Consider the following 12,883-nt stretch of genomic DNA (forward strand, 5'->3'; position numbering starts at 1 on the left):
GGAAATAGAATAGTATCCAAAAGAAATATATATAAAATATTCCATATTGAAATAGGGTATATAGTAGCAAAAAATTACTAATTTTTGAGTAGCATATTGGAAATGATGAATAAACATTTTTTCTAAGAATTACCTTTAATTATTCTCTAATAGTAAACTAATTATCTTCCAAAATTAAATTTAATTAAACTTACGCTTTCTTTTCTGGTTTATCCAGAGCACTAAGTACTCTGTCAAAATATTTAGCCAGGTGAAAATTGCTTTCTTCCCATTGTGGCTGGATGGTTACTACTTCTCGGTACATATAAATTAAAGCATTGCTTTCAACTACAGCTGATTCTTCACTGTACCTGGCTAATAATAACTTGGCCTGCCAAAGGATAAAATAAAATAAATATATACAAAATAATTTTGATTAAAAATTAATCAAAACATCACTATTAAATAAAAAGAAAATTTAAAAACAATGAATGAATCAAAAAATTTAAGGAGTAAATCAGAAAAAGCTGTTGGTTAACTAACCTTTCTTTTTTTAAACTGCTATAATCAGGTTAAATTTTTTTCATTGGCAAAAAAAAAAAAATTAAGATTAATTTTCCAAAAGTATGTGTAAAAGACCTCTAAGCATGCTTGTAGTAAATATATACAAGATTTGGCTATTAAATAATCAGACTGCACACACAGCCACTACACACCAAGCAACACCTGTGAAACAAAGGCATGGCAGTTAATCCTGAACATTTCCCTACTTGTCTGCCAAATCACGTTCAAACATGCTCATTCGCTTTGCAGTGAGACAGGTTTTCATTAACTTGCATTTTTGCAGTTTTCCAGAAAAATGACTGACAAAGAAATCAAACAACAAATCAACCTTAAATTTTTAACAAAACTAAAGAAAACACCAACTGAAAGTTATGAGTTATGTCAAGTTTATGGAGAAAATAGTAGTAGTAGTAGTAGTAGCAGTGCAAGTGGAAGCATACCATTAACATTCAGCTTACTCAATCCATTCAAGACTTTAAACACCTAGATCAGATCTTCCCGCAAGTGCCTGATCTCCAGATGCTGCAATTAGCAGAACTGAAGCCTTTTTGGGTATGAGCACCCTTTTGTTCCCTTCACCAATCTGAGTGCCTTTCTCTGCACACATTCCAGCAGATCTACATCCTTCCTAAAGTGAGGCTTCCGGACCTGTATACAGTACTCAAGGTGTGGCCTAACCATGGATAAAGGGATAATCACCTACTTATCCCTGCTAGCAAAGTTTCTGTATATCCCTAATAAAATCCCATGAGCTGTCCTGGCAATATGTCTGATCTGCTCAGAGAATTTCATGTCTGACTGCACAATTACCCCTAAGGTTTTTTCATTCTCCACTACATTGAGTGTAGTACCACACAGTTGATAAGTTACTCTGGAGTTACTACTACTGATGTGCAGTACCTTACATTTGTCAATGTTAAACTTCAACTGCCATTTCTCAGCTCATTGACCCAATCTATCTAGATCTTGTTGCAGTAGTTCACCCTGATGACTTTGTTAACCACCTTGCCAACCTTTGTATCATCTGCAAACTTAAACATTAAGCCTGATATACCTTCATCAATATCATTGATAAATAGTGAAAACAACAATGGACTCGGCACTGAACCCTGGGTTCAGTGCCGAGTCCATTGTTGTTTTCACTCCACCAACAACATTAGTCTACAAAGAACAGTGCCCAATGATAAACACTCTCTGTCTTCTTCCACTTAACAAATCCACTTATCCATAGCAGTAACTTGCCCTTAATGCCACATTGCTCCAGTATGCACAGCAGACTTTTATGTGCAACAGTATCAAAATCCTTCCTGAAATCTAAGTATATGATGTCGAAATTATTTTTTGCATCCAGTTCCTTGGTCACTGCATCATAGTAACCTATCAGATTGGTTAGACAAGATCGGTTCTTAACAGATCCATGCTGTGATTGCAGTATAATTGCATGCCTGTCCAAATGGTCCTGCATTACTTCTTTTACCAGTGTATTATTTTCCCTGGAACAGATGTTAAGCTAACAGGTCTGTAATTACTTATGTCACTTTTGATCTCCTTTATGAATTGGGGATACATTCACACTTTTACAGTCCACAGGGACCTCCTCCCCTGAATCCAAGGATGCTCTCATAATTATGGCTAAGAGTTTGCTTACCATCTTTGCTGCCTCCCTTAATGTAATTGGATAGATTCCATCCATCCCAGGTACCTCTTTTATGCCCATTCTCAATTTCTCCTCCACATTCCTTTTCAGTTATCACAGTCATTTAATTCCTTGTTTCAGTTTGATAAACTTCTGGCATCCCTTCCCTAAAGAATTCCTCATGTGCAAATGTAGATGCAAAATACTTATTCAATTTGTGCACAACCCGAGCAGGGTCATCAACAATTAACCCATAGACATCAAGTTGCCCAACATGATTTGACCCCATCCTTCTACTGTTAATATAACCATAGACATCTTTGCTGTTTTTCTTTGCATTCATTTCCAGAGACTTCTCATAATCTGCCTTAGCTTGGCTAGCCTCCTTTGTGACTTGATTACAGACTAATTTATATCTACCATAGGCTTCTATATAACTTAATAATTTAAATTTATATGAATCCCATACACTTTTCTTTTCTGCCGCATGTCGCAATAGTTTATCTGACATCCATTTAGGTCTAAGACTTGAACAGTATTTCTTTGTTGGTATTAAAAGCCTAGTAGCTTCTTTGATTACTTCTCTGAATTCTTCCCATTTAAAATTTGATGTTGGTAACATCACCAGTTGGTCCCAATGCACACAATTTAAAAACAGCCCAAGACCTCTGTAGTCATCTTTACAAAACAAAAGTCCTTCCTTTTACCGTTGACAGTAGTTATGTCTTTAATTAAATTCCACATTAGTACACTGTGATCACTGCCACCCAGTGGGTCTTTTACCTGAATTTTCTTAATGCAAGAAGAATCACTGCTGATAACCAAATCAAGAGCATTGCTTCCTCTTGATGCCTCTCTAACATGCTACTGTAGAAAACAGTCATCCAAAAAATCCACAAAAGTCTTGCTAGTGTGTGAGAGGCCAACCCACAAATTCCAGTCAACATCTGGAAAGTTAAAATCCCCCATTATGAGACATTATGATTTGTCAGACCACTCTATTACCCTGTATAACTTTGGTATACTCATCATAGCACACTCCTACTCGCAATTTTGTTTTCCCAGTGCTTCTATCACATCAAACTGACTCAACATTGGCTACACTGCCCTAGATTTAATATTCTTCTTAACTAAGAGCATAACCACCCACCCTCCTGTCCTGTCTGTCCTTCCTGTATACATTGCACTCCCCATATTCAAATTCAGCATCACTTATGTTTGAGTGACACCACATCTCTGCTATTTCTACAATGTCTGCATTCAACAACTTAATCAGTTCTTCAAATTTACGTACAATGTTCTTAGCTGCTGTTGTTGTTATTTGGTTTTTAGGAGCATTAGCAACTAAGGCCATATTGCTCCGGTGATATGCGGTGGTCATTCCCTGACCTTTCCGCATCCTCTGTATTTGGTGGTCACAGGCTCGAACCCTGGTCCAATCAAGAAGCATGTGCTACGCACTGCTGCTCCTGCCCACCTGGCTATGGAGGTGCCATGTTCCTAGCATTAGTGTACATGCAAGTGTTCTTACTCTCAGTTACTCAACACAGCCCGTGTATTCATTTGTTCCACGATGACCCACAGCAGGGTCTGAAATCCTAGACACCTTGCTTTCCAGGCTGCTGCATGTACCAATAGTAGCAATGCAAGAATCATCTCTCCCTGCAGCTCTAGTTAAACTATTTATCTGTGTATCCCCCCCAAAAGCTAACAGTTTTCTGACCCACCTATCACTGCCTCGATAACATCAGCAAATATTATTGCATCCCTTCTATTCAAGTGTATCCCATTTCTGTAAAAACAGTCTCTCCTGTTAAGAAGCACCAACTATGCTGAGAAAAATTCTACTCCACAAGCCTTGCATATTCCTCCAGGGCCAAAATGATTGACAAAACTCAACATATACTCCCTCCTATTGTGTCTGGGCAGAATTGCAGACACTTTCAAATTCAATCCTAACTCGCGACTTTGCCAACATTGCCCTGCACGTGTTAGTAAAATCTCTTCAGATCTCAGACCAAAATACTAGGTTAAGAGCTCATGTATTTGAATGGCATAAAAGATTTTTAGAAGGAAGAAAGAGAGAATGCAGATGACAATAAACCACCAGGTCATCCAGTACCCATAAAAACTAATGAAAATGTGGACTGGGTAAGGACACTGATTAGAAGTAACTGTTGTTTAAGCACTAGAATGGTTGCATCAGAACTCAATATGGACAAAGAAACAGTTAGAAATTTTAACTGAAAATTTAGACACAAGAAAAGTGTGTGGCAAGATGGTGCCAAAAATTGTGAATGATGAACAAAGAATGAGAAATTCTCCAAGTTTGTGAAGATCTTTTGGAAAAAATTGAAGATTCAGACTTTCTGAGTACCGTAATTATTTGCGATGAAAGATGGCTGTTCCAGTATGAGTCTGAAACTAAAAGACAGTCAATGCAATGGAAGTCAACCCCCCAGACAAAAAGAAAAAGAATATCAAAATGAAAACCATGCTTCTTGTTTTCTTCAATATTAAAAGAAATGGCTGAATATGTCCCATCAAATCAGATTGTTGATCAAACATACTACACTGAAGTTCTGGAACAGTTGTGTGTGAAAAAATTCAAAGGAAGAAATCTGAATTGTGAAAGTATGGTTGGATGCTTCATCAAGACAATGCTCCAGCACACAATGCACTTTCCGTTTGCCAGTTTCTGGCCAAAAACAAATCCCTGTGAGTGTGAACATGCATCCTACTCACAAACCTGAACCATTGTGATTTTTTTTATCTTCCCTAGACTGAAAATTGTACTTAAGGGAACCCATTTTTAGCCCATTGGTGACATTCAGAAAAAAAGAACTGAAGTGTTAAAAGGGCTTACAGAAGATGACTTCCAGAAATGTTTCTGTGCCCATCAGAAGTGCATGAAACAGTGTGTGCAAGCTCAAGCCAATTACTTTGAAGGGGATAACCTGTAAGGTACAAAATTTTTAATTATATTTATTTTATTGCAAAAGTCTCATTATTTAATAGCTATACCTTGTAAGCTTGCTTCCTTGCATCATTTGCCACCACCACTACTACTATTAATAATAATAAATGAAGGCCCTTCATAGACAAATCATTTGAGTAAAGAGACTTACTCCCAGTTGTACTGGACTTCCAATACTTGTGTGCTGTACAAAGAGCCATTACAGTTAAAAAGTTAAAGCATGGTGTGGCACATACACTAAAGATATTTTGGGGCCATTTTTCTTCAGGGATCAATAATGGTGTCATAGCAATAGCAAAATCAGGACAGTATGTGGGAATGCCAGACATTCCTGCCAGCTGTAATAACTCAGTTTCAGCTAACCAATAATATGTGACACCTGCAAGGTGGGCCACAGCCCATACTGCTCACATCAGTTTAGCAGCCCTGGATAACGTGTTCTTGGGTAATCTCCTAGTTTGGCAATGTTCCTTTTAGAGTGAAATCTTGAAACTTATATCTGTAGATTTCTTCCACAGGATTCTATTTGCCAAGCAACTATGGAAAGTTCATCTGATGTGTGTATGAAAGCAGTGTTCACGAATAATACAAATTTAATAATGGACATTTTCAGGATGTTATCATATTTTCCATTTTACAACTAAAATGCCAAACATCCTCATGATTTACCCTGTATTTTTCAGTTCTATAAAAAAAAAAATGCAAGTTTCATTATAGGAATATAAATTAAGATTAAAAGAAAGAACTTGATAACTCTTCTTGCTAATTTACCTTGGCAAAACTTAAATTATCCACTTCTGAGGAACTGCTGTTCATTTTTGCTACATCTGGAAAATAATCCTGAATACCTTTCTGAAGGGTAGTAATAGCTTGCTCCCCTTCTCCCTGGTATAAAAAAAAAATAATAAAACAAAAAAATATATAAAATAAAATCATAAAAATATTTAGGAACAGACAAACCTAGAGTCAAAAAATAGGTTCTGATATATTACAGAAATTCAGGTTTTAAAGGAAAGAGCATGCTTTAAATATTATTTCATAATAATGGATACAATTTAAAGTCTGGAGCTCATTTTTAAATGAACTAAATTTATGCCATATCCTGATTATTCTTCAACAAAGGTCTTAGGATTTCAGACATCTAAGTTAATTTGCATCTAAGTTGTACAATTTCTGCTAACCTATAGTCAACCAAAAACTCACTTATGTTTCAGTATAATGGGATTTATTATTAACAAATTAAGTTTTAGTTTTGCATTATAAAAACTATGACCAATAATAGTTTGCATGATGGGGGATCCCAACAACTAATAAAACTTGAAAATGTTTAATTAAAATTAATCTTGTAAAAAATTAAACATAAATTTAATGAATAATTACAAAAATCTAACAGACAGCAGAATATTTACAATGTTTACATGCTTCCAGAAAAGTATGAAATAAACTTTTCTTTATCATCTTGTGATAAGATTAAAATTAAAATTATTTAAAAAGTAACAATAAGTCTATACCACACCAAAGCTTTAAAAAAATATACCACAAATCTAGCAATTTCTGTTAATTTAAGGTACATATGAGAATGAAATAAATTTTATTCTCCTATCTTTAGACACTAATTACAGAAAATTTATGTGACTGAGTCTACATAGGGGGCACCACAGCATAAGTTTTCATACTCATAATAGAAAATCCAACATGAAAAGCTTTAAATTACTGGTTCTTATTCTCCTTGTCCCTATCCAAGACTTAGGCAATGAATGGTTTGTCTAGTTCTGCCCTTCTACATTCAGAATAAGAATACTATTACTAATCCATGGTGGAATCAGCACATTGGTTCTGTAAGTACTTTGGTGTCAGGTTCAAGGATTTCAATGTCTTGAAATGGATTAATTGAAGATTACATATTAGAAATTGATGTAAGTAGATATTTTAGAAAATCTATTTAACTGTGCTTCAGCATAACCTGTGATCAGAGACCTGGAATTTCTGTAAAACTGCAGAAATGTGCTTATTCATCAGCAGATCAGTGCTCTACTTTACAAATCAATGATTTAATTTGCCTAAAAACTCTGGCTGTGCCTTTTAGAGCCTCCTGACTCCCTTAGTCAGTGAGAATAACTCTACTCTGGACTTAATCTCAGCTATTCAGCCACACCACCCATTTCAATGAAAAATTGTAAATTTTTACTTTCTCCTATCTTGGATAGATTTTTACTCTTTCTGTTCTAGTACTCTTCAATGTAGGATCTCTTCAAGTACTAAACTACTGTCATACATTAATTCTGTATTAATGAGTTTTGTTTCTTAGAATTTTTTTTGACTGTATAATAAAAATCTTATACTAAATACAACCACAATAATAAAATTCATTTAGTTACCTTATTCCAATGCCATTTAGCCTTTTCCATAAACACTTTTGGTGAACTGATACATCCGGCTTCTAAAAGGCAACTATATGCTCTTTGCTGATGGCCACTTCTAAAAAAAATTAAACAATAAATTAAATTAAATTAATTTATTTATTAATGTTTCTATATTAAGCTATACAGCCATCTGCTTGAACAACTATAAATTTCCATCAATTTATAAAAATATAAGAAACATGAATTCTGCTGATATTGCTCCATTTTTTTATTATACGTGCATAATAAATATACAGCACCAATTCAGAAGTGAGTATATACATTTCCAATAACATATTCAAATGTTACTTGTTTTACAATTAAATGGAAATATGTGTATAAATACAATACAATAATTTAACAAACAGCAAAATATTTACAATATTTACATGCTACCAGCAAAGTATATGAAATAAACTTTTCTTTATTGTCTTGTGATACCATATTAGGTGAATTACAGTTCCAACTTTTATACATCATCATACTGGGGTGAAATACTGCTCCCCACATTTTGCTGTTAAAATGAATATATACCTGTCATAAGTACTAACTATAATATAAAAATTAAAAAAATGTTTATAACATGAAAACTTTGGGGAATTTCCATCTGCTTTACATTTATTAAATGTATTTCCCATTTCTAATGCGCATTTAGGGCTAGAGCCTCAAGCTGCGAACAAATTTAGACTATGTATATAAAGTGCTTAGCATCATAATACACAGCCATTTCTGAATAAACAGAAAATTTTTAAGGTGGCATCGTTTTAGGTTATATCTCATATTGTTTCACAATATGAGATATAACCTAAAACGATGCCACCTTAAAAATTTTCTGTTTATTCAGAAATGGCTGTGTATTATGATGCTAAGCACTTTATATACATTTCCCATTTCTATGTTCCTAACAGAATTTTTTAAACTTTTTCTTTTTATCTTTTTGTATATTTATACTGTATATTAATTTTTCACCTTACTTACTAGAAGAGACAGAAAACAAAATGAAGACATAAGGGAAAAAATGGAAGTGAAAAAGACACCATTACTGACACCATCAAAGAAAAGTGTCTAACATGGTATGGACATGTAAAACGGATGCAAGAAAACAGATATCCAAAGGCTATCCTGGAATGGATACCTCCTGGAAGAAGGAGAAGAGGAAGACCTAGGAGGACATGGATGGATGGAATACGGGAGTGCATGACAGCCCGAGGCTTAACCGACCAAGACACCTTGAACCGCACTTTATGGCAGGAAAAAATTCCTAACAAGAAATAACTTGTAGGCTGAGGAAACCCATTGTAAATGGAAACACTCCTCTTGAAGAAGGAAGAAGACACTGTATTTTGTATAAAAATATTACAATAAATTTTTACATCCACAATAACCCTATTTTATTTTTTATTTTTTTACATAAATATGGTTCTATTTTCACCCATAATATGGTCCACTTTGAATTTTGTAGCCAGAGATTTTTACTGTAGTGTGCTATTTCCTTAATTGTACTGAGCAGATTTTTTGTTTGTTTATTTCAGAAACTGCACTATCTGCTTTGAGATTTTTCAAGAATAATTTGAACTTTTCAAAATTCAAGGAATAATTTCTCAAATATTAATTTAAGAAATTGATTAACAATCTAAAACTCCTCCTCCTAGTATTTTCTTATAAAATAGACTTCATGACCCTGAATCCTAATCCGGGCTTCAAATTTTAAAAATCAAATAAAAATTTTAAAAAAATCAGTAGTATAAAATAAATCTCTAGTTGAATATTATTAACATCAATCTTGTGCAATCTTTGATTCTTCGAATGAATGCTTGTTATTATCCTGTTCCATGGATACATGGATAACAGGGTGCGATTTATCACTGTGTAATACAATTTGGAACACTTCTACCCACCCATTGGTTTCCATCTGGCCCAGCTCCAAGGGCCAAGGGCAGAAACCAATGGATGGTATACTCTGCTACCCACTAGGCTAAGAGGCCGATCCCAATGTAAACAACACATCCAAAAAATTATGCTGCACAAACATATTCACAACTGCATTGATTGGTTTTGCTGGGTACAGTGTCTTCACAAATTACAGTAGGGTAGCCATAGTCTCCAGGACTGTCTTCACTCTCTCACACACCAAAAAGGAGTTCCTGGATAAAAACTTGGAATCAGTGATTTATTTATTGTATTTTAATTATTTATTTTTTTGGTGTTGAATTTCTGATTCAAGATCGACTTTTTTGGCCCAATCATAAATTTCTGATTGGGCCAGAAAAGTAAGTCAAAGGAATTATTTTTACTATCTGATCTCTGTTTACGAAATTGAAAGAGGAACATATTATGGGTGAAAATAGAACCATATTTATGTAAAAACATTTGCGAAATAAAATAAGGATATTACAGATGTAAAAATTTATTGCAATATATACAAAATACAGTAAGTAAGGCACAAAATTAATATACAGTATAAATATTCAAAGAGAAAAAAGAAAAAGTTGAAAACATTCTATGTTAAGAACACAATAGTGGAAAATGCATTTAATAAATGTAAAGCGGATTGCAAGTCCCCAGTTTTCATGTTATAAACGTTTTTTTTATAATATATTTAGTGCTTATGACAGGTATATTCATATTAACAGCAAGATACAAGGAGCAGTATTCCCACAGTATGCCTTTGTATAAAAGTTGGAACTGTGATTCACTTAATAATGGTATCACAATAAAGAAAAGCTTACTGCATGCTTTGCAAGGCATTCTATACAATGTCTAGATTCTACACTTTGCTGGTAACATATACACCCATGGAAACTGTTTCACAGAAAAAGAAAGATGGCGTAATTTAAATAAAGCCAAATATTTGGTAGCAGTTTGTACTCAATAGCTAAAGGTGACAGAGCAAACATTTTGTAAGCCAAAAAAAGATACCTGTGCTTTGGAATACTTATTGTACTGTTTGTATGAAAAAAAAACAAAAAAAAAAACTATAATTCATATGGGTATTAGATTGTTTTAATATCAATGAATCAGAAGAAATCTATGCCTCTCACTCTCTCTCTATGGAATTAACAACAGAAGAGACCGCAAACAAGCTGAAGTCATAGAAGAAAGTGACAAAGTTTTATTGAAAATATTATTCAGCTCTGTGTGAGGCTACAACAATGAGATGCCTCGATGCTGCATTAAAAATAAATAATTCATGCCCTAAAAGATGTATAATGCTGCTTATTGAAATGCATTGCTACTACTATTCACTTACAGTGCAGCACCTGATGACCCAATGACAATTTAACTCACAAGGTATAGAAGCAATTGTATGAAAGTGTGCATACATACACTCTCACACAATACCAAGCAGAAGTAGCTTGACAGATAATGTTGATGTCTTTCTGAGCCAAGCTACAACCTAATATAAACTATAATGAGCATGAGTGGTCCATCCTTGCACGTTCTATACGTACATGTCCAAACAAACCCTATCTAAGATTGTCGCGATTCAAGTTTTGTAAGTGAATGGAAAGCAGGTTGCAACCTGCTTTCCATTGCTTTATATAATGCAACCTGCTACTGTATTAACTGGGTACAACGATATTCAACTAGATACACAAATAAATCAAAAAATATTTTTAATCATACTTTAATATGTGAACAAATATTTCTGACCAAGCCCAATATATTGTTTCACACACTTCGGTGATAAAAGAGATATCCACCTTGCCACACTACAAATTAAATAGTTAGTTAATGATTCCAGAAACATCATGATAAGAAATTATGCTGTATTTAAGAAATGACTTATTGGTATGGTGATGATTTATGTGTTTCTATTTAGAGCATAAGAATTCAATGTGTTACTAATACACATGGTGGCTTGTTTAGTCATCAAGTGGAGCATAAAAGTTCTTGCATATTTATTATGAATTCTACTCAAATCAGTTTACCGTCAAAAATCACACAGTTTCCTATTTATTTATAAAAAGATTTTTTTAAAAATTCTTAAATTATTTCTAATAAGGGTTGCTAAAATTATTTATTTTTTATATATTATAAATTTGATATTAATATATTATAATATCGATTTAAGAATTTAAATATTAATGCAAGTGTTGTAATAAAAACAGAATAGTATGTATATTTCATAAAAAATTATTTTGATTCCACAATTACTACGATATCAGCATACGGTACAAAGTTAACGTTTACCAACAATCTAATAGGGTGTTGGTAAGTTCACTTGAATATTTATTGCAATTAGCTAACTGTTAAAAACACAATATCTTTCATATCATTAAATTACAATTGTGAATGAATGAATGAATGAATGAATGGCGCCTCCGTAGCCAGGTGGGCAGGAGCGGCAGTGTGTAGCACACGCTTCTTGATTAGACCGGGGTTCGAGCCCATCACCACCAAATACGGAGGATGTGGAAAGGTCAGAGAATGACCACCACATATCCCCAGAGCAATATGGCCTTAGTTGCTTATGCTCCTAAAAACCAAATAACAACAACAACAACAATTGTGAATATTTCAGTATTATACTTCAACTTCACTTCAATACTTCAGTATTAAATTTCTTAAAGTCAGCTGTTCTTCAATTGAAATTTAACTGCTCTTCAACTGAAACTAGACAAAGTCATTTTTTTCAAAAAAAAAAAAAAAAAAAAGCCAGAAATACACATCATACTTACTTTCTTGCTAATTTAGCACTTTGTAGCCAACACTTCACCATTTCATTGTCAAAGCGAGGTGTCAGTTCTGGGTGTTGAGAACGAGCCATGGTTAAGAGTACACGCTGGAGATTTAGTACTGGTTCTTGATATCTGAGTGAGGACTACAATAATAATAATGACAATAATAATAAATTAATGGATCTAATAAGCAGCTACACAGGGAGATTTTCTGAAACAGTATTTTCTTCTTTTAATTAAAAGCAGTTCAAAATATTAGCCTGTATGGGAAAACATTTCAACAAATGAGTTTTAAAGACCCATGTTCAGTTTAGTAATATAATTATATAAAATATAATAATAATCATAATTTTATCCATTCTAGAGTTACAAGGCAGCAATGACAGGAATAGAGCAAGGTCTCCAACCCAAAATAAAGGGAGTGGATATGACTTGTAGCTCTCTTTTCACTTTTCAGTGAAATATTTTTTAAAAAATTCATAGAAAAGGCAAGAACCAACCACGTTTTTTTTCTTTTTAATTTTTTTTATCCCAATGTTATCCCTCCCACAAAACCAAGTCTCTGCAAGTCTTTGCTCCCATACTCACTCACTTTCCTACATTTTTTAACAGTTTGAATTTTTATTTTTCCACTCACTGCACA

General features: G+C 33.7%; 1 protein-coding gene across 1 annotated transcript in view; it reads right to left on the reverse strand.

Moving 5' to 3' along the window:
• Positions 1 to 12,883, reverse strand: part of mei-41 (ATR serine/threonine kinase meiotic 41) — a 245,650-nt gene that overhangs the window by 68,994 nt on the left and 163,773 nt on the right. The window contains exons 29-32 of the mRNA XM_090370340.1: positions 12,241 to 12,383; positions 7,535 to 7,634; positions 5,928 to 6,041; positions 195 to 370 (exon numbers count right to left, since the gene is read on the reverse strand). Of these exons, the coding sequence (XP_090226466.1) occupies positions 195 to 370; positions 5,928 to 6,041; positions 7,535 to 7,634; positions 12,241 to 12,383 (533 nt within the window). The remainder of the gene's footprint in view (positions 1 to 194; positions 371 to 5,927; positions 6,042 to 7,534; positions 7,635 to 12,240; positions 12,384 to 12,883) is intronic.

Source organism: Mastigoproctus giganteus, chromosome 3, assembly GCF_048544385.1.
Source record: "Mastigoproctus giganteus isolate SK-2022 chromosome 3, ASM4854438v1, whole genome shotgun sequence".
Lineage (NCBI taxonomy): Eukaryota > Metazoa > Arthropoda > Arachnida > Uropygi > Thelyphonidae > Mastigoproctus > Mastigoproctus giganteus.